Raw genomic sequence first — 21,876 nt, forward strand, 5'->3', positions numbered from 1 at the left:
ATGAAGGACCATGGCAGCGAGGCGATCCGTCGGCATTGGGAGCGCCTCATGAGGGACTGCGGCCACTTCCACGGTATTTATTCTAACTTGTTGGCGAACATGCCCAGTGGCCAGAACGAGCATATGGTCCGAGATGAGGCCATGCAGAGGTATTGTGGCCAGTACTTGTCGAAGGGGTTCAAGTATTAGAACATCTACGATAAGCTGAAGGATCTCCCCAAATTCCGGACGGGGATGCACGGCGCGCTGCACGGGAAATCGGTGCGCTCGCGACTTAGCGTTTCGGAGAGCGAGGGGAGCGCGACCCACATCGACTTGAGTGGGGATGGTCCGCACGAGCGCCCGGTGGGAGCGAAGAAGGCGAAGGGGAGGCGGAAGGGGAAGGGCACAACGTCGGAAGTCGAGTCGGAACCCCACATCGACTTAGAAAAAGCCACTTATTCGAGCAATGTCGCCAATCTGACGCAGATGTACACGCTGTACTTCACCGGCGGCGGGACCCTGAAGAAAAGGCGGCCCTCTGGAAATGCATCCAAAGCCTGCAGATTACGATGGGCCTCGATCCCGACGCCCCTCCGGCCCCTCCGTCTTAGTTTTTTTTTTTTTTTTTTTTAAATCTTTGTTTATTTGCGTTTTTTATTTGTAGTTTTTTTTTTCTCGTTGTATTATATTTTCCAATGATTAATACAACGATGAATTGTTCATTATTAGTCTATTTATTAAATACATTTGTAGGGAAAATTAAATAATATAAAAAATAATGATGTAAAAATGAAATGTTGAGTTAGGGAGAAATAAGGGAGAAATAAGGGAGAAACCAATGTATAGTTGGCTAAAAACTGGGGATAAAATGTGATGCTGATGTGGCGCTGATGTGGCAGGAGTTAGAGAGAAATAAGGGAGAAATAAGGGAGTGTCATTGGGAGTGCTCTTAAGCTCTATACGTCCTTTTCTAATCTTTGTCACCTGCACTTGTAGTATTGATATATTAATCCAATCCTACATGTCATGTGAATCTTGAGTTCTTCTTGTTGGTATCATCGAATGGAATAAGGAAGAAAAGGAATAAACATGAGAATGAAATGATAATTTCTCTTGCTCTTGTGATAAAAAGAATGAAATTGTTAGTAGTGTATATTGGTTGATTTCATTCATATGTTTGGTAACAACTCCTAATGGTGGATGGAGTCAGTTGTTAATTGTAGTAAGTATTGAGAAAAAAGTAGTTGAATACATTAGGAGGAAAAAGGAGAGAGATTCATTTTCATATATAAAAAGTAGACATCTTGAGTGACACAAATTAAAAAGAAAATGTGGACATCTTAAATAAGACGCATGGAGTATTAATAAATGGCTAACGAAACTCTATGAATTAAAAAAAAAAACGTGCAGTAGTAAATTTAAATAAATCCGAAAAAATAATAAAACCCTCTAAATGTTGTATGATGGCCAAAATAACTGTACATCACGGCGATTTACTATTTTTAAACCAAACACGAGTAAGAATTAGATTATTATTATTTGGCTAAACAATTACATAAATTAAATACTCCTATTTAAATTAGATTGAGCAAAGTAGAAAGAATTAAATTAGTATTAGTATAATTATCAAATTTGTTTAACAATTTCACATCAATAAAATATATTTCTTTCCTAAATGTTACTGCCTCCGTCTCACAAAAGATGTCATATTTGTGGGACGATACAGGATTTTAGGAAGTTTTGTTTTGTGTGTTAGGTGGAAAGAGAAAATAATAATATTTATATTAATTTGAGTGAGAAATTTTTCCAAAAAAGTAAATGTGACATCATAGCACAAATTAAAAGAGAAAGTGTGACATTTTTTTTGTGGGACTAAAAGTTTCCTCCTATTAATAAATTTATTAGTACAACGTAATCAGCCATCGTCCCCCAAAACGCGACTGCAACATCAGCAAGAGGAGAGTTTCTTATCTATTTCTCCAAAGAATTTCACAATACATTTCAAATGCGGTGATGAATTCAACTACTCTCACTCCATCCCTCCAAAACTTCTCCCTTTTCGATTTCCCACTCCGCCGCGGCGCCAAACCCTCACCCAAGACCGCTCGTTTCCCCCGAAATTCCCCCGTTTCTCTCAAACCCTTCTCGCCGCTTCACCCACTCCGAGTTAGATGCTCCGCCTCCGATGATAAGGCCGATAAAAACCTGCCCAGAACCCAACAAATTAGCTTAAAACACTCCAATGGCGGAAATAATGCGCTTGATGTTGCCAAGCCAATCGCCTATGCACTGTTCTATGTATTTATTGGGGTTTTCTGTCCGCTTCTCGGGTTCCAGAAACCTGCATTGGCGGCAGCCGCCTCTTCTGCGACAATAGAGGAAAAGGGTCATAAATATTCGCAGTATACTCGGAGGTTATTGGCGACTGTGTCGAAGCTGGTAAAGGTAATTGAGGAGGCGAGAAATGCGGGAAATGAGGATTTTGCTGTGGCTGTTGAGGAGGGCTTGAAGGAAGTTAAAAGGACAAAGACGTCGTTGCAAGAGGAAATACTGAATGGGCTTTACTCGGAGCTGAGTGTTTTGAAAGCAGAGAAGGAGGCACTGATGGACCGTACGGAGGAGATTGTGAGCAAGTCATCTAAGTTGAAGAAGGAGGAGCAGGGTTTAATGAGGAAAGCAAAAGGTGGAGGTGACAAGCTTCAGAGGTTGAGAGAGGAAAAGAGGAGCTTGGAGAGAGAATATAATGACATATGGGGGAGAATTGGGGAGATTGAAGACCTGATTGAGAGTCAAGAAACTATAGCATTAAGTATTGGTGTGAGGGAGCTTTTGTCGATTGAGAGAGAGTGTGAGGCATTGGTCAAGAACGTATTGACTGAACTGAGGAGTCAAGGTAGTCAGAGGTAAAGAATGCATTATATGCCTCGCTGATGAAATTTTTGTTAAGGAGTGGCTCAACAAGTGATAACAAGTGTCTGCAACACCAAACTCTTGAAGCAAAATTATGTTCTGAATATTTTTGATGTCTCCTGTCTCACCATCCCCAATTAGGTTTCCTGGAAATTTCACTGAGCTATAGCCTAGGATTAATTATTCACTCCGATTCAAAATTGATTGCGTATTGTTGTACTTTAACTTTTAACTTAAAAATGGAGATGTTTTTGTAACTAAGATATTGAAACATCTGCTAATGCAATTGTTACCAAAAATCTGAAACCATCATGCTGACATCATGTGCTAACTATTAAACTTTTGCTTTCAGCCAACTAATATTTATTCCATATTCTTGGACCCAGTGCTTCATGAATTTTAAGCATGCTGGTATAGTTCATTAATTTCATTACATCTGCTATCTTGTGAATCTCAATTCCAAGGTACTTGTTGCTGTACATATAGGTCCGACAATTCCTCATCAGCTGTCCAAAGTATATTACTCTGATCCTGCCTTGTTTCTTAATCTGCTGGTCTTATTGACTTACAGTACCTCAAAACCCCCTGCTACCAAGCTCTCGAAGAGTGAGCTTCAGAAAGAACTACAGCAAGCGAATAGGAAGTTTCAGGAACAGATTATTTTACCCACTGTCCTGCTAAATGAGGATGCAGAGTTTCTTTCCAATCAAGACTCAACTGCTTTTGCTCATCGGATACAACAAGTTCTCAGGGATTCGAAGGAGATGCAAAATAATCTGGAGGCTAACATCAGGAAGGCTATGAAGAAACATGGTGAGGAAAGACGCTTTGTAGAAATCACACCACCAGATGAGGTAGTAAAAGGTTTTCCAGATATTGAGCTGAAGTGGATATTTGGAAAGAAGGAGGTGGTAATACCAAAAGCTGCAAGCCACCATTTACTTCATGGTTGGAAGAAATGGCGAGAGGATGCTAAGATGGACCTTAAGAAACGTCTTCTGGAAGATCCGGAACTAGGCAAAACGTATGTGGCTGAAAGACAGGTATGCCAAAAATGCACTTGTGCTAGTTGTGTTTCTCATGCACTTATTATGTTTAGTTCAAAATAGAGCTGTAGAATTATCTTTCATTTTTATAAGATATTTTTTTAGCTGTAATTTAGTGCAATTGTTTTATGCCTTTTCTATTTTCATGGATATTCAGCTTGACTTTTATGACTAAGAAATTTAAAGGATCATGTGACAATGTTCTTGTAACATCTCTTCTTTACCGGTTGATGGCCTGAATGACATATATGCTTCCGTTACTCCTACCATTTTTCTTGATAACCCCTCCTATTATTATGGTCAAATGGCCTGGAATTTTATTACTTGCTCCAATATTGTACAGTTTGTGAGTACTTTCGTCACATCTTTATGTCTGGTGCACCAAACATTATGAAAATAACTGTCTTGCATGTATATATTGCTACTTTTTGCTTGTTCGAGACTTACACTCTATCCCTCGGAACCCTTCCAGGGAGGCTTCAGCTCTAACCCCTTTGTTCATTCTTCTTAGCACGGTGGGACATGCAACACGTGTAAAAGTAATGGATTTTAATGATGAATATAAGTAAAAATAGATAAAGATTAAACCACAATTTTGATAAGGTATAGCTAGTAGATACACAAGATCTTGTCATGTACTCCCTCCGTCCCATAGTAGATGTCACACTTGGGAGATGGCACTGGATTTTAGGAGATGTTATTTTGTGTGTTAAGTGGTGAGAGAAAATATAATTTTATAATTAATGTGAGAGGGAACTTTTTCTAAAAGAGGAAATGCGTCATCTTTTGTGGGACAAGCTAAAAAGGAAAGTGTGACATCTATTATGGGACGGAGGGAGTATTAAATTATTCAACTATCTTTATAAAACAAATAATTAATGCTATTGTTGTGCAATCATAATTTGTAAGAATACGAATTATTTTATAATATAAATAAATTGATAGATATATTATCACAACACACCATTTTCCTCAGATATAATACTCCCTCCATCCCAAGGTAGATGCCACACTTTCATTTTTAGTTTTTCCCACAAAAGATGTCACATTTTTTTTGGAAAATGTTCTCTTTCATATTAATATGTAAAAATATTTTCTCTCTCCTTTTAACACAAAACAACATCTCATAAAATCCTGTGCTATCACCCACGTGTGACATCTACCATAGGACGGAGGGAGTAAACAACAAGGATATAATCAAAATTTGTAAAACAATGCTATTTTATAACAGGCATAGGTTTTTATTACAGTTGGTCAAGCGAATAGTGTGTGTCTGTAAATGTAAAATCTTGGCTTTCCGAGTTCTTTTTCCTGGTTTTGAAACTTCATCCTTTGGAGTTGTTTGCCACCTATTCTCTACTTATCTGCTATAACAAGCAGATCTTGAGGATCCAAGCTGAAGCTGTCCTTCAGTGCGGTGAAGTAAGGAATTTGCCTATATAGGAGTTTGAAAATTATTTTATTTTGTTTCTGGCACCCCCCAATGAATTGGTCTTATTGATGGAGGAAGTTATTAGAGATTGTCTTCCGTCATCTCTTATGTTCCAATTGCATGATCTGATAGTTTATGTATAGCTGCATTGCCACCTTTTGCATATATATATAAGTGGTAGGGAAAGTTCACGGTGTTGGATTTGTAGATTTTAGAGGACAAGATAAATCTGGAGCAGGCAAACAATTCTATCCTCTTGTCCATTCAGATCTTCCTTGTGCTCAAATCCAGCCCTTTCTGAGTCCTTTTTTGAAAGGGCTCTCTTTGCATATTTGAATATACAGATTCTTTTACTATTCTTTATTCTGACTTGCGAATATATGATATAGGGGCGTATTCTTCTTGATCGGGATAGAGTAGCATCAAGGACATGGTACAATGAACAAAAGAATAGGTGGGAATTGGATCCAATAGCTGTTCCCTATGCCGTGTCCAAGAAGCTTGTGGAGAATGCTCGAATAAGACACGATTGGGCAGCCATGTATGTTACACTTAAGGGGGATGACAAGGAATATTATGTGGACGCAAAAGTAAGATCATTTACTGATCTCTTTGACAAACCAAATCTCTTTTCAAATCAGTTTTGCCAGAGTCATACTGTTATATGGTTTTGTCGCAGGAATTTGACATGCTGTTTGAAGATTTGGGGGGTTTTGATGCATTGTATTTGAGAATGATAACAGCTGGAATCCCAACTGCAGTTCAGCTAATGTGGATCCCCCTCTCAGAGTTGGATATCAATCAACAGTTTCTTCTGATACTAACACTTTTCCGTCAGTGCTTTACTGGATTATGGAGGACTAGTGTTGTATCACGTGCAAGAGATTGGACCTTTGTAAAAATAAGGGATATTAATGATGACATAATGATGATGATTGTGTTTCCCGTTCTGGAGTTTGTTATCCCCTATGAGGTAGTTGAATTATTCATTGACAATTTGAGCTCTGAATCTTACTAATTTGGTCCACTTTTAATTCTCTTATAACCAAGTGTGTGCCTATTTTTCATGTTATAATGATATCCCAATGCATTATCCACTACTCTTTGTTTGCTGATACAGGTGAGGATGCGTTTGGGTATGGCTTGGCCAGAGTACTCCGATGTATCTGTTAGCTCCACTTGGTATTTGACATGGCAATCTGAAGCTGAAACGAACTTCAAATCAAGGAAAACAGATGGATTTTTGTGGTATTTTTGGTTTTTGGTTAGGACTGCCATATATGGATATGTGATCTTTCATGTGTTCCGCTTCTTGAAGAGGAATATTCCAAGAGTACTTGGTTTTGGGCCTTTAAGGAAAGATCCGAACTTCAGGAAGTTGCGGAGAGTGGTAAATTCCTGCTTTGCTAAATGTCTCTCGTATTGACTTTGTTTGACTTGAACATAATTTAGATGTTCCATAGTCTAGGAACAAAACAAACTAAGAACCTAATTTTGTTCTATTCTGATAGTATTAAATAATCTCATTTGTCAAATCTTTATATCAGTTGTCATTACTAAAGGGATGGGAAAATTTGTTGTATCATTGCATTCGTCATACTCAACCACAATGTTTGTATACTATACAATGAGTTCAAATCTACCTAGTATCACGTAAAGTAGTATCAATGCAGATAGCTAGAATTCTCTAAATAATTGTAGTCCAAGGATTCCATAGATAAAAAGTGGGATTATATTCCGCTTGTGCAATTGCTCTTGGCTAAATCTAGCAGAATTAAGAAAACATTGTCTTTTAATCTTGGGTTTGAACATTAAACCGCACTGATCCTTTTTTAGCTCAGGATGGGGGGCATCTATTTCCAATTTTTCCCTGGTTGAACTCTGGCAGAGATGAGATTGTGGGACATTCAGGGTAGACTCATTTATAACACCACTAGCATCCACATTTTCTCATCTAGTAAGATGTAAACTTGATCCAAGCTTTTGCTCGCTGACAAAAAAGAGATGTTTGTCTGAGAAAAGACCAAGCTGCACGAGCTTGATTTTTTGTGCATGATACATGCCTGTTTGAACTAGATTTCATCAAGAAGTTTGAACACAATTTTGACATATTTATGTTGGCAAGTTTGAACACAATTTTGACATATTTATGTTGGCAGCCTTACACTAAATTCAAAGACCATATGTGAAATTCTGCCAGCTCTTAGTTGTAGGGCATTCCTATACAATTGTTACTTTTAATTTTGCTTTCTATTCATATTCCTTCATCATCTTCATGCCACTTTATTTTTCATTGTAAAGTTAGTTTGTTTATATTAAAATGAATTTGGACTTCTTTCCCAAAGGATTATCAAGATCTTCCATTCTGAAAAAAATGAGGGGGTATGAGTAAAAACCATTGGGAAAGGAAAGAAAGCATCTGCTTTGCTAAGGAAAACAACGATATTTGCTTCTTTTTATTATGTTTTAATCTGTTGTTGAATAATGTAAATTTGTCTACTTTTGGATATTGAAGTGTCATTGATTGTGCGTTTATTACCTTCTATACTTTTCTGCAGAAAGGTTATCTTAGGTATAGGTCCAGGAAGATAAGGCAAAAGAGAAAAGCTGGTGTTGATCCAATCAGCACTGCCTTTGATCATATGAAGGTTTCATCATATGCTCATTTATCTCATTATTTCAGACTTATAACTATTTCTAATTGTTTTTTGTCAATTCTTTTAGAGAATAAAAAGTCCTCCAATACGACTCAAGGATTTTGCGAGCGTTGAATCCATGAAAGAAGAAATCAATGAAGTTGTGGCATTTCTACAAAATCCTAATGCATTCCAAGAAATGGGAGCTCGTGCACCTCGGGTATGGCATTTTATCATATACGAACCAATACTGGATACTGTTCTCTGGGTAGTTTGCTCTCTATCATGTGGGTCATGTGTCTACTTCTGGTGACTTACATTTTCATGACGACCAACACATTTCCCTATTTCACTTACAAACATAGCTGATTGGTTGTATAGAAATGTGTCTTTCTAGGTGAGATACTTACTTGATGTAGCCTTGAAGTCACATATTTTGCATTTGGCAGCTATCCTTAAACTAACAATATGCACTGATCTTTGCGGTTTTGGTACTCTCCTAAGTTGTCAGTTGCCATCATTATCTTTGTCAAAACCTTCTCCTTTCGGTTGATATCTGCTTCTAATTCTTTGAAGTAACATCCTGTTGTTTATTGAGCCTATCATCATGTTCTTGATGGTAATGTTTGTTTAAAGTATATAGGTTAACTCAACATATGAGTTGAACCTGAGTTTCATACTTGTGTCACAGGGTGTTCTTATCGTTGGTGAGAGAGGAACTGGTAAAACATCCCTTGCACTGGCTATAGCTGCAGAAGCCAAGGTTCCTGTTGTAGAAGTAAAAGCCCAACAGCTGGAAGCTGGTCTTTGGGTAGGCCAAAGTGCATCAAATGTTAGAGAGTTGTTTCAAACTGCACGTGATCTGGTTGGTTATTCATTCCTATCATTTAACTCTATTTTGTGCGATCGAAGTGTTGATTACAGCAAGGACTGTTATGAAACTTGTACCGTCGTGGGTGTTCCAAAGGGTCACATAAACACCGCATTGGTTATTGCATGATATTTTGATATGTATATATTTATCTATTTTTGTGAGGAAAATAAAGTTATGCCAGAGCCTCGATGCATTCGCCAATTATGACGTCGATGGTACTGAACTGGCTCTGGAGAGTATCGAACTGACCGGTGGTGAGTGCCTCGACCGGCTTCTCCAATTCTTTGAGACGTGTTTCAGTGCTGCGAGGGATCACTATTGAACATGATACGTTCACCGCACCGGTTGATATGTAGTAAAGGCTCTGAGGTGGCTGGAATGATGAAGAAAAAACACACTCATAGATGATATGAACTGGAAATTAAATATGACTGAAATTGCGATTGTATAAAATTAACTGGAATGAGAAAGGTTCATCCTTAGGAGGAAATGGCATTTATTACTATTTAATTTCAGTCTCCCTTATCATTGCATCCTTCTTTTCGTTCACATCACGTTCTTTCTAATGTACTGTGATTCTGTGAACTAGTCCTTTAACTTTTTGAGTTTTTCCTCCTCCTTAGTCCTTAAGCATGTGCTTAACCACCAATCTTCCACTGCATCTTTATAAATGTAGGCTCCTGTCATTATATTTGTCGAAGACTTTGACCTCTTTGCTGGTGTCCGTGGAAAGTTCCTTCACACCAAAAAGCAGGATCATGAGGCATTCATTAATCAACTTCTCGTGGAACTTGATGGGTAAACTTATGTTTTCTTATTAGTTTCTGATTTGCATGATTAACTGTAACACACTCTTTTTGGATTATTACAAGGTCTTGAATGACATAAATTAATTGCTAATTGCTCCTTTCTTTGTGGTGTATTTGAAATATGAAAGAACTTTACTTAAATTTACTTTAGAGCATATTCTATCTTATCTATCTTCCCCACGTAGAACAATGTCTTCAATTGCGTTTGCAGATGACATGGAGTGCCGAATAATTTTATTTTAATTTATTTATATTTATATACTCCCTCCGTCCCAAGATAAGCGAGCCGCTTCTTTTTCGCACTAATTTGGGAAAATGATATAAAATAGTTGAAGTGGAGAAAAAGTAAAGTAAGGGAGAATTATGTAGAGAACTCTCTCTCCACTCTAACTATTTTATATCATTTTTCCAAAACGAGGGCGAAAAAGAAGCGCCTTGCTTATCTTGGGACGGAGGGAGTATATATTTGTGAAGTTACTATTCAACATTATTCCACTTGCAGATTATGACTTCCTTTCAGCCCACACATTTGGATTTTTTAGCTGTACAGAGTACCTAAATCATGCATGTTAGATTTCAGGATACTTAAATCACACATGCATGTTAGATTTCAGGATACTTAAATCATACATGCATGTTAGATTTCAGGATACTTAAATCACACTGGAGATCTGACTTATCACATAAATATGTCCTTCCTGTTTTGCATTTGCTATATTCTCTTAGGTTTGAGAAACAAGATGGAGTTGTGCTGATGGCTACTACTCGAAATCTCAAACAAGTTGATGAAGCTTTGCAGCGTCCTGGTAGAATGGATAGAATATTTCATCTTCAACGACCCACTCAAGCAGAAAGAGAGAGGATCCTACATATTGCTGCAAGAGAAACGATGGATGAGGATCTCATTAACTTTGTTGACTGGAGAAAGGTATTGAAGTTACAATGTTTTCCATTGTGATTTTATCATATATATGCTTGAACTAGTTACATATCTCATTATTATCTTTTTTCTTTTTGAATCCATACTTTGGTGGGGTGCTTGCCATCTGGCCTTTTGGCATATTGGTTGGTCTGCTCCATACTCAAAACTCAAATATCACCAATTTGATCTGGAAATTAGGATAGATAACTGGTCTTTGCATGAAGATACTGGGATCAGGTTTACTGAATGCATGAGCTAAATTGGAAACATACAGTCCTTACTATTTTTAGCTACTTTTATTACTCTGACACTCTGTTCATTATCAGAGATATTGTCTATGTAATTTCAAATAATACCAAGTGTGGGATAATTTGGAAACTTATTGTCTATTGCTAATTGTTGTCGCTTCTACAGAACCAAGTGATTTTTTGTTGGAATAAACTTCCAAATTACACTTTCTCTTGGAGCCCATGAATTCCAAACTATTGACCCATTTATTCTCCTTTCGAACCAATCAATAGTTCTGGGAGTGAAATGATCATGTACCTAATTATATGTGATAACTTGAAAAAATGAATTAAAGTTTGAACTTGTCTTCAGTTGAATTCTTCTGAAGGCAATGAAACTCTAGACCTGGGTTAATCTGAAATATAAATGGTTTATATTACATGTTGATATTGGTGCTGTAAGATGTTTCTACTATCTTTAATCCTGTTGTTTATCATGGACAAATTGTGATTGTGCACACAAGAACAATAGGATATTAACGGGTACTTAACTTAAAATAATTGGTGGTCCGTCTAGATTTTTAATTTTTCTAATGCGAACTCGAAAACTTTTTGACTAGCAGATAACAATCTTCTAGTTACAAACCTGCAGGTTGCTGAAAAAACGGCTCTTCTTCGTCCTATAGAATTAAAACTAGTCCCACTGTCTCTGGAAGGTAGTGCCTTCAGAAGAAAGTTTCTGGACACAGATGAACTTTTGAGCTACTGCAGTTGGTTTGCTGTAAGAACTATTGCCCTCATCATTGATGTTCATTTTCAGTTTGCAAAGTCCTCATGATTGGTCTGTTGTCCATGATTTCATGTGAACACTGAATCTTGATCCTTAAGTCTCTTCTGCTTTTTATTCTTGGTCATGCTCTTCTGTGGACATTGAAACTCATAGATGGATATAGACCATGTGTCAGGACTCAGATACTAGAAAGCGTTTATCTACTTATGTCTGTAGTGGGCAATTAAAAATCAGATCTATATTACTTTATTGAAGTGTTATGTAGATTTATACTGGTCACTAGCAAAATTCTGTTTGTATTGGCATTTCTTTTGAAGTTTCAATCATCGGTCCTTTGATGCTATTATGATAATATGAAACTGCATTCCTAAATACACTCATGATTTTTGAAATATCACTGGACAGTAAGTTATGCCTGTTGTAACCATTGCCCACCATGCATTTTACAAGTATTTTTCAGTAGGCTGTAGACATAAAGACTTGTCAATTTACACATTTATTTTACATATGTATGTCCATGTTGCAGACTTTCAGTCCCTTGGTCCCTAGATGGGTTGCGAAAACCAAAATTGTGAAGAGAATAAGCAAGATGATGGTGAATCATCTTGGTCTGACATTGACAAAAGAGGATTTGCAGGATGTTGTTGACCAAATGGAACCATATGGTCAAATAAACAATGGAATAGAACTGCTAAGTCCACCTCTTGATGTAAGCTACTGTATTGACTACAATTATTGCTAAGTAGAGTAGTCTATACTGATTAATATATGCAAACATATACTGAGAACATTCTAATGTAAAGCGCATCTATGTTATGTTCCACTGTGTAACACAGCTGGAAGCATTTAAATAAGCTCATAGCTCACTCGACTAAATTTAAATTTGATATTCTGCAGTGGACCAGGGAGACAAAATTTCCCCATGCAGTCTGGGCTGCTGGCCGGGGTCTCATGGCTCTTCTGTTACCAAATTTTGATGTTGTTGATAACCTTTGGCTTGAACCTTCTTCTTGGGAGGTATGTTTTCTCTTTTCACAACAGGCATACTTTGTAATGTTTTGCATTTATTGTGAATAGAAGGTCATCATCCTCTTTGTTCTGAAGATACGTTCTGTAACTGCAGATGACTTTTTCCTTTTTCTTTTCTCCCTTCCAGTATATTGGTTGCATATTTCATTTCCAGTTCTTCATATCTAGATCTCTTATTTCCATTTCAATCAAGTTCACTTTTAGTGATGAAAATTTTTACTTTTAAAATAGTCTAATGTTCTTCACTATGATTTAACAGATTTCAAAAGCAAAATAATTGCAGTAATAAAGTGGCAACTTTGGCTCTTTTAATTGCAGGGAATTGGATGCACCAAGATTACCAAGGGTAGGAATGACGATTCCGTAAATGGGAATGTTGAGACAAGGGCATATCTTGAGAAGAAGCTTGTATTCTGCTTTGGCTCTTATATTGCCTCGCAGCTACTACTTCCGTTTGGAGAGGAAAATATTCTTTCTGCCTCAGAGCTGAAGGATGCTCAGGAGGTTGTAGCTGTCTTTAATTTCTCATTCTTCATGTTCATCACGACTATATCTTCATCTGACTCTACATGGTCTTGGATGCAGATTGCTACTAGGATGGTCATTCAGTATGGGTGGGGTCCGGATGACAGTCCAACAATTTACCACCATGGAACTGCGGTATTAATCTTCTAATGTTTGTGATGTTTTTATCCATTGCAAGGGGCACCACATTGACCCACAAATAGGAATGACAGGTGGTCGTTGTCACCTCATGTAGCAGTTACCATTTACCTTGTTAAAGTTACCCCATTCAATACCTTCACAACTCAATATTTTTACAAATAGAGATCTTTTAGGTTCACTCTTCAAGTGCTCTGCTTCTGAACAATTTTGCTTTGATAGTGCCTTTTACCTTCTCCCCAGTTTACACTAGAACTTGATTTAGACATCTGTGAAAATCTTCTCTTCTTAGTTGTTTTAACTCAAGGATGATATCTACTGGAAAACTCTGTATATCCTACTGATCCACCACCAGTTATGTTTTTTTCAGTTCTCTATTTTGGATACTGGTTGGACTATATGTACTCAAATCTCTTTATATCTGCTTAATTTTTAATATTGTTTGAATGAAAGTAATTCAGTTAATATCAAGAAAACTAATATATCACAGATGATAGCCATCTTTTAGAAATCATTACAAGAGCAGTGTAGTTGGTCAGTCTTCAATGGAAATCCATGCTTTGCGATATGGTTTTTTCAGCAAATGGGGTTGGGATGTGGGCTCTAGGAAGAAACTAGCACCACAAAGAAACAAACCAAATATCTGAGCACAAGATTGTTCACTTTTGAGTGCTTCAAGTTGTTGTGTATCTCCCTCTGCATCTGTATCATAATGTCACGCAGAAGTTTATTTATTAAGTCTGAGAAGCTTTCTTCTTAAATACTTATGCTGCAAGCATATTTATCTCATGATTATTTCACAGGCGACAGCTCTGAGTATGGGAGACAACTTTGAATATGAGATGGCTGCTAAAGTTGAAAAGGTATGTTACTTGTGCGTGATTGTCTAAGATTGTAGTGCTCTTTAAATATCCATATATGAGCTAAGCCTGTTTCCCCTTCAGTTGCTTTTTTCTTTTTTAAGTGCATTATACTTAAGAATACTCTTCCACCCTCCTTACCTTTTCAATGACTACAGCCAAGCCCCTTCCCCACCACTGCCACCTGCTGACCTATTTTACTCTCTCCATTCTCCAAGGGGATATAAAACGAAAATCCTACTTTTTGACAGAATTCATGGTTTTGGTGTTCAAATGACTGCATCCAAAAGAGACTATACTTTTCGGTCCACTGAATTTTCCTTGTGAATAAAGCTGCTGATGTGTACTTTCTTCTTGCACTTGTTGTTCAAACTGGTATTAATATTGAAAATTCAAATTAATGATCTGTGGTGCCAAGCAGGATGTTGCAACTGCAACTCATAATTCTATTTAAGTCAGTTATCTTAATGCATACTCCCTCTATTTCTTGTTAATAGAGGCATTTCTTTTTGGCACAAAGATTAAAAAATAGATGATTAATGTGTTTAGTTGAGAGAGGATTAAGTAGAAGAAAGAATAAGGTAGAGAAATGAAGAGGGCATAAAGTAGAAGAAAATGTTTGCAAAAAATAGAAATAACTCTATTATGTTGAAACATCCCAAAACAGGAATACGACTCCATTAACGTGGAACACAGGGAGTACATTTTTTCTCCTACAATTTCCGTTTCTACCTAGAAATGTCATTTCTTAATCGACATAACTGAATGTCTGCAGATTTACAACTTGGCATATGACAAGGCAAGAGTTCTGCTTCAGAAAAATTGTTTGGTCCTGGAGAAAATTGTTGAGGAACTCATTGAGTACGAAATTTTGACAGGAAAGGTATGTATTCAATTTCCAAGGTGAAGGCCTTATTCTTCAAGCAGCATTGTGAAAACTAGTTGAGAATATAACTGGGCTTATTTTAGGGTAACTTTGTTTCTATTTTTTATTTTTTAAAAATTTTACTTTACTTTCAGGGCTTCTCTTAATTGTTGTGATGATGTCGAAGAGATATGTCAAACTTATTAGATCCAAAGTATTTTTATGCTTGGATTAGTTTTATTGTTAAAACTTGAACTATGTTTAGTCTTAAAAGTGAGTTTTTTTTTATAAACCAAACAAACTATCGAAGTTACAATATACTTAGATTATAGAAGTATTTGATGCTTTTCATATCGAAGTAAGTGAGTTTTTGTTGCTTAATTTTTGTTCATTAAATTAAAAATTATGGTAAAGATGCCCATATTTATATTACTGCTGAAATACACCATCATTTCATACTTGTTTTGAAATCTTAAATTTGCTGAATAAGATGATTCTTTTGTCCTTGGGAATGCATGAGCAACTTATTTGTTTTTTGATACAATAATTTTTCTACTTTTTTTTTCTGGCAGGATTTAGACAGAATAATTGCAGAAAATGGCGGGATTAAAGAAAAAGAGCCATTTTTCCTTTCGAGCAGCAGTTATGATGAGGTATGGTTATGAAGCATATAAAAACTATTGGAATCAATTTCTATATCTTGCAAAAAAAATGATAGTACTAGAATTTGTAGAAGCAAGGGTGCCAACTAGCACCCGAATAGCTAAAAATTCCAATGCTTATCCACAGCGCGTTTCATTTTTTTCTTATTCAGCAGTAACTTGAACTGAATTTACATTCTTCTTGAACACTAGTTCAGTCTGTAAACCACATTAAAAAAAACTGTTTTCTTGATTGCAGGAAACATCACGAAGCTCGCTTGATGGAAACACACCAGCAATTGCCCTTTTAAGTGCGGCAAATTAGAACTGGTTGGATAGTTTAGGACATAGCTTGGACGGCTAAGCTGCTAAAGGGGGGATGAAGAAGTTAAAGAGGCCTGTAAAAGGAGAGAGTGTATTTCAGTTGAGATTTGAGAAGTGTTGTTTCAAATTTTCCTTCTCAGCAGTCAGAAAGAGGTACCAATTGTGCACATATGTGAAAGGCAAATAGATACTACAGTAATACTTTTTGTTTCAATATCTTAGATTAATTCTTAAGATATATATTTCCAGAAATATTCATTTTGTACCATAGATGCCTTGCATCTTCTTCCACGGAAGCTGTTCATGAAATTTGAAACGCTCGAGAGAATATTTTTTTCGTTTTAGTTACAATTGCATTAAATATCAATTAAAATAATGGATCAGTGAGCAATTCAATTTGAATTGCTGCAAGTTTTATACCCTCAGACTTATTCGTTTCAAATTTCTTAATCTGGATATGACTTGCTTTCGAGAACTACCATATAATTATTTACCCTCATCATATGAATACCCCTATAATCTCTTCCTTTTTGGTTCTTAATACAATAGATGAACCAGTATTGTAAATAAATTCTTTTGATCATTGTTAAGTTACCACCTAAAGATTACCAATTCCATATTTCAAACTAACGTCACTATCGATTTCGATGTACTGATGAGTAGTAGTTCTTCCGGTATTCCCTAAAAAGACTCTTTATAGGAGTAGATGACATTAGTTTTAATGCTCAATTAATATATAGTATGAAAGAGAAAAAAATGATGAAGTAATATTAATTAAAACTAATGAGCTGTGAAGAACTAATAATAAAAATATATACGAATCAAATAATACCCTATTTTTAAGAACAGTGGGAGTATCTGCTTAACATCTCCAAGAGTTGCTCCGGTCCCCTTGAAAGTAATAAGGCGAACAGAGATGGATGAATATGAACAAGAAAAACAATCTACTTCCCATAAAAAGTACTACTGATGTTTTAAGATAGATACTCAAAAGCAATATGACAAGGAGCAAATCCTTCATAAGACCAGAACAATAGACTAAAAATACATGCAGCTCAAAACGGTATGTAATAGGGGGGATGTGATTGATCAGTAAGTAAGAAAATGGCAAGCAATAGAGACGAATGCCCCATCATATAACATATGCGCGGACATCTTCAAACCCTTATGTATCAACAGCTTTTATCGAGTTACGATCAATCTAAGTTGTCATCAGCATTACCATTGGTCTTCGTGCGGTATTGACGACCTGGTTTCTGAGAACTACGTGGACCTTCATCAACAGCTACGTGGGCTGGTTCATCTTCTTCCATTGCAGAGATCTCACTTTCTTGGGTGTTCTCTGCTGTAATATCAAAAGACCAGCGTTTGTTCTCAAGATTTTCTCGTGTTTTGAGCTCGCTGTCACTCTTTGCTGTTGAGTCATTTTCAGCTTTCTTTTTTGGAGTGAACACAATGGATTTTGGTAACTCCACAGGCATCTCCTCCATCAACGTATCGCTGTTTCTTTTCCTCAGGTCATGGAAGAAGTCAGCATGTGCTTTTCGATTTGATTCTTCATCCATATTGTCTGATGAATCAAATGTATAGCACGTGTATTTTTTAGGGTTTATAAGATAATCAGGAACCCCTGCCGAATATTTAGAAGGATCAGAAGCCTGTTCAGACACTGAATTATCACTCATCGCACGAGATTCTGGTGCCAAATCACTGGCTGCCTGCTGATCCTCATGAGTACTACTTTCAGGTCCAGCCATGAATCTAACACGTTTCTGTGATTTGGTGTCCATCGAAATATCTCTTTTTCTCAGGATCGGCTTAGGATTACCTATACCTAACTCTCCTTTTTTTATATCTTCAGCATCCAAATTTGTGGCCATGGAGCTATCAGAAAGTTGTAAACCATCAAGTTCTCCAGTAGCCTCTGCATCTTCTCTCAGTCTAACTTTTGCAGCCGAGTGATTGGCCCGAGGATCTTTTGCAGTAACCTGGAAAGAACTGGGAAGCTCACCATATCTACAAACTTCTTCAAGTTCATAGTCAGCACATTTCACGTTTTTTAGATATATCCGGTCATCAGTGTCTTCCGAGCCAGCAGCGACTTTGTCAAATTCATCTTCCTCGTCCTGCATAAAACAAAAACAAAAAAGATGAAATTAAAAGGGAAACAAAAAAAACCCATATATGGAAGCAAAAAAGACCAAGAGCAAGAATTATAAATTGCACTATAACAGCAAATTACCAAGTTGTGAAACAGAATGCATATAGTGGACTTAATGACCTGGTGATGAATGTGTAGCATCAAATACACAATGCAACCTTTACCAGCAGACTCAAAATATAACTAAGAATTATTCTGATAGCGGGAAAATTATGCGTGGGGAAGACAATATCATGTGCAACAAGTGAACCTCTTGAAATTCAAAATATTCCACAAATGTATGTCCGTACAGCATTTTCAACCACACATCTAAGGGGCATACAGACAAGCATAAATGCTTTATATTATTTCCATACAGACAAGATGTGAGAAGAGATGCACAATAACACTGATGTAATGGAGATGCATAAAAAGCCTAAAACCTCTTGGGATGCATCGCCAAGATGAGAAGCATACTCTCTGTACCAACTATGTTTACTCAAACTCAAACCCGTAATGTTAAGAACACATGCAGTTAGAAGAGATACTCCTAGATCTCTTCCCCAAGGGACTGTGCAAAAGCTCCAGACAACAGAAATTCACTGCACTTTCAGTTTGATACCAGCCTCTGATGCAAGCTCCAATTAAGCAGTACTGTAACACTATTACCTAGCTTGTATATATACATGACACTTCACCATATGAATGCCCAAAAACACTAAGAACAACACAATTACATGTAATGACATAATATCACACGAAAGATAAAGTAAAACACTAAGAACATATTCCTGGTTCTAAGGTTTTAGGTTTGGTAATCTGCGGTGTGATGACACTGAGGAGATATGGTTTTGCCCATGTATAAAGTTGGCACAAAATTTAAATTCGAACTTAAAGAAAAACAAGAAAACACCATGATCCTTCTTATCACATCTGTCGCATTAAGCAGCAATTAATTTCTAAAATTGAAAAAAAAATGTACATGGAGTTGGCATTTAATTTTCAGGAGTTAGAAATATCACAGCACGAAATCATTTGCAATATAAAACGAGAAACATTGAGCATTATTAAAAATAAAAAAACCTCGTAATCAAGGGTGCAGTCGCGCCCAATATTGGACTGAACTTCCAAATACTCCTCAACGCCAGATTCGCCACCACCGCCGTTGTTATTGTTACGGCGTCGTTTGGCACCGTCAATTTCCTCGCCCTCTTCTTGTTCTTCTTCCTCCTCCTCCTCCTCCTCCTCCTCTTCGTCTTCCTCTTCGCTCAACTCGTTAAGATCCGATTCTAGGTCAAAGGAGGGTTCAGATTGGGCGCGGTCTTTTCCTTGTGGAGTAGTATCCTTGTTGCGATTCCATTCTCGGCGTTCGATTTCTTCATCGGTGAGGGACCAGAGGGCAGGGCTTACGCCGGCGGATGGCGCCGTATCGTTGCCGAGAGCGCCGAAGACCTTATCTACGCGAACTCTGAAACTATCTTCCATTGCTGCGTCTGGGGCTATGCCAGATTTCTCTATATTATTCGATTACAATCGACACTTCTATATTTATAAACAAAATCTATTTCCAATTCTAAACATAGGAAATTATTGAAATACAAGTATTATAAGGCGGTGGTTTAGTATCCTTCCTTGGATTACAAAATATTTATTCAAAGATAATAACTTATTGGGCCATCCAAGAATTACTCCAATGTTTAAATTGCATAGAGGTCCAACTCCTAACAACTTATTTATTCCTATTTCCCCGTCCCAAGATAAGTGACTTGTATTCTTTTTTGGTGTCCCACTATAAGTGACTTATTTCCATTTTTAGTAAAAAGTCATCTCTCTTACTTTATTCTCTCTTCTCTCCTCTACTTTTCCCTCTCTCATACTTTACTCTCTCCACTTTAACTTATTTAAATATCATTCCTTAAATCCTGTGCCCAAAAGAAGTAGGTCACTTATCTTGGGACGGAGGGAGTATTATTTTGAAATGCCCAATTCTTAGTGTTTTTTAATTGTCACATCCCATTAGTTTTGAGTCGAAGCATTTTTTAGTAGGCTATTTTAAGCTAGAGTGGTATTTCATTCGTTCCATGATAAGTTCCATGTTAATTGAGTCATTTTTTATTTTACGAAATTCTAATATAATTGAATTATTTTAATTTTTAGTTAATATTAATTTATCTCTCTTACTTTATTTTCTCTTCGTCTTTATAGCACTTTATTCTCTTTATTTATTCACCGCCCACTTAACAAATTATTCTTAATCTCTGTATCAAAAAGAAGAGTCTCAATTAACAAGAAACGAGGAAATAATTTTTAAAAATAATTAACATAATTAAATTTCTTAATTTTATTATCTCTCTTATTTTATTCTCTTTTACTCTATTTTTTTAAAATGTAGTATTATGTTTCACTTTACTTATTCTCATTCAAAATCAATTTATTAGTATTTCTTAATTTTTGCATATAAAAATTACTTTATATTCTCTTATTTGTTCTTATTTAACTTAATTCACTAAATAATTATTATTTTATCTTAGTAATCCAAAGAAATACATTAGCATTAATAGAATATAAAAAAAAAAAATCATTGATGCACCGCAACATACGCAATGAAATTACACCGAAGCATATTTAACAATTTCAGTATATTATGTCAGTTATCAAAATTATATATAGGACAATCACATAGACCTGAATATTAAAAATTAAACTGAAAGGGGAAGGTGTCCAAATGGATGAAGGTATGGATTTTTTTTTGATGTTTTTTAATTTATTAATACCGTACATTAAACTAGATTGGCAAGCGTAGTAGAACTAACGTTCTCTCTCCGATGATAACCGCATCTCCAATAGCGGCTAGCCCACCGGCTAGCCGATTCGCATCGCTAGCCGGTCAGCCAGCCGAACTATTGGAAACGGTCCGCCGCGAATCTGCGAAGAAACCGGCTAGCCCACGCCGATCGGCCATCGCCCATTTTTCGTTTTTTTTTTGAAATTTTTTTAAAACCTATATCTACGCGATTTTAGTTTCAGTTTCATTTGCACCACTTGTTTTAACGAGTTTTTTCTCTCTCTAAATTTCTGTACAAGAGCAACATCGAGCGATGGACAACAACAACGAGTCCAGTCCGGCGACGAGCGGATCTCAGACTCCCACAGTACCCGTGGGATCTGGATGGGGCCAGATGGGCGGGCAGATGGGCCCAAGGTTTAACGTCCCTTGGCAACAGTTGATGGAGATGATGGCGGGAGCGCAGGGGGGGATGCAGGGGGGATGCCGTGGAGGATGTCGGGCGGGGTGCAGGCCAGCGGCGGGCAGGCAACGCCGGGGTGGGGAGGTATGCCCCAAATGCAGCAACAGATGATGAGGATGATGTCGGTATGGCAAGGTGGTCGGCGAGTCGTCACAGCCCGCTGTTCACGACACCTCCACGCATAGAAAGTGGACGGAGGATGAGTACGTCGGCGTGGCCAAGGCATGGTTGTCGATTTGCGACGATCCGCTGGTTTCGAACAACCAGCGGGTCGTCAACATGTGGGCTAAGATTAGAGCAGCCTACAGGAGGGACTGCCCGCACGGAAAGGACTACAGCGGGGAGGAGTGTCGGAAGGGGTGGGAACGCATCGGGGCCGCGGTCGGCCGTTTTTTCGGGGTTGTACGCCAACGCCCTCCGTATGCTGACTAGTGGGCAGAATGAGGAGGACGCCCGCAGGATAGCGGAGAGTCAGTTC

The 21,876-nt window shown here is 37.3% G+C and overlaps 2 protein-coding genes across 3 annotated transcripts; one reads left to right on the forward strand and one right to left on the reverse strand.

Moving 5' to 3' along the window:
- Positions 1-1,918: 1,918 nt before the first annotated feature.
- Positions 1,919-16,354, forward strand: LOC125213513 (probable inactive ATP-dependent zinc metalloprotease FTSHI 5, chloroplastic). Its single transcript, XM_048114102.1, has 19 exons — positions 1,919-2,885; positions 3,464-3,935; positions 5,760-5,960; positions 6,050-6,343; positions 6,491-6,760; positions 7,929-8,018; positions 8,095-8,226; positions 8,698-8,871; positions 9,557-9,678; positions 10,416-10,617; positions 11,491-11,619; positions 12,155-12,337; positions 12,526-12,645; positions 12,976-13,161; positions 13,243-13,317; positions 14,124-14,183; positions 14,956-15,063; positions 15,618-15,698; positions 15,946-16,354. The coding sequence occupies exons 1-19, from the start codon at positions 1,996-1,998 to the stop codon at positions 16,009-16,011; spliced, it is 3,855 nt and encodes a 1,284-aa protein (XP_047970059.1). The 5' UTR covers positions 1,919-1,995; the 3' UTR covers positions 16,012-16,354.
- A 442-nt stretch (positions 16,355-16,796) lies between these two features.
- LOC125213514 (histone acetyltransferase KAT6B) lies at positions 16,797-19,709 on the reverse strand. Of its 2 annotated transcripts, XM_048114105.1 has the most exons (4): positions 19,234-19,709; positions 18,022-18,136; positions 17,233-17,640; positions 16,797-16,901 (listed from the first exon to the last, which is right to left on the reverse strand). In XM_048114105.1, exons 1-4 carry the CDS (start codon positions 19,633-19,635, stop codon positions 16,873-16,875), a joined length of 954 nt encoding a protein of 317 aa, XP_047970062.1. In that variant the 5' UTR covers positions 19,636-19,709; the 3' UTR covers positions 16,797-16,872. The 2 variants fall into 2 exon arrangements, with proteins under 2 accessions (XP_047970062.1, XP_047970060.1); XM_048114103.1 differs by having other exon boundaries at positions 17,233-18,136; positions 19,234-19,708.
- Positions 19,710-21,876: the final 2,167 nt, after the last annotated feature.

Source organism: Salvia hispanica, chromosome 3 (genome assembly GCF_023119035.1).
Source record: "Salvia hispanica cultivar TCC Black 2014 chromosome 3, UniMelb_Shisp_WGS_1.0, whole genome shotgun sequence".
Lineage (NCBI taxonomy): Eukaryota > Viridiplantae > Streptophyta > Magnoliopsida > Lamiales > Lamiaceae > Salvia > Salvia hispanica.

Coding starts and splice junctions, on each gene's coding strand:
- LOC125213513 (XM_048114102.1), top strand. CDS start 1,996: ATGAATTCAACTACTCTCACTCCATCCCTCCAAAACTTCTCCCTTTTC. Junction 3,936..5,759: donor CGTATGTGGCTGAAAGACAG/GTATGCCAAAAA, acceptor TATATGATATAG/GGGCGTATTCTTCTTGATCG. Junction 12,646..12,975: donor TTGAACCTTCTTCTTGGGAG/GTATGTTTTCTC, acceptor TTTTAATTGCAG/GGAATTGGATGCACCAAGAT.
- LOC125213514 (XM_048114103.1), bottom strand. CDS start 19,635: ATGGAAGATAGTTTCAGAGTTCGCGTAGATAAGGTCTTCGGCGCTCTC. Junction 18,137..19,233: donor ACTGCACCCTTGATTACGAG/GTTTTTTTATTT, acceptor TGTTTTATGCAG/GACGAGGAAGATGAATTTGA. Junction 16,902..17,232: donor ATACCGCACGAAGACCAATG/GTAATGCTGATG, acceptor ATTACTTTCAAG/GGGACCGGAGCAACTCTTGG.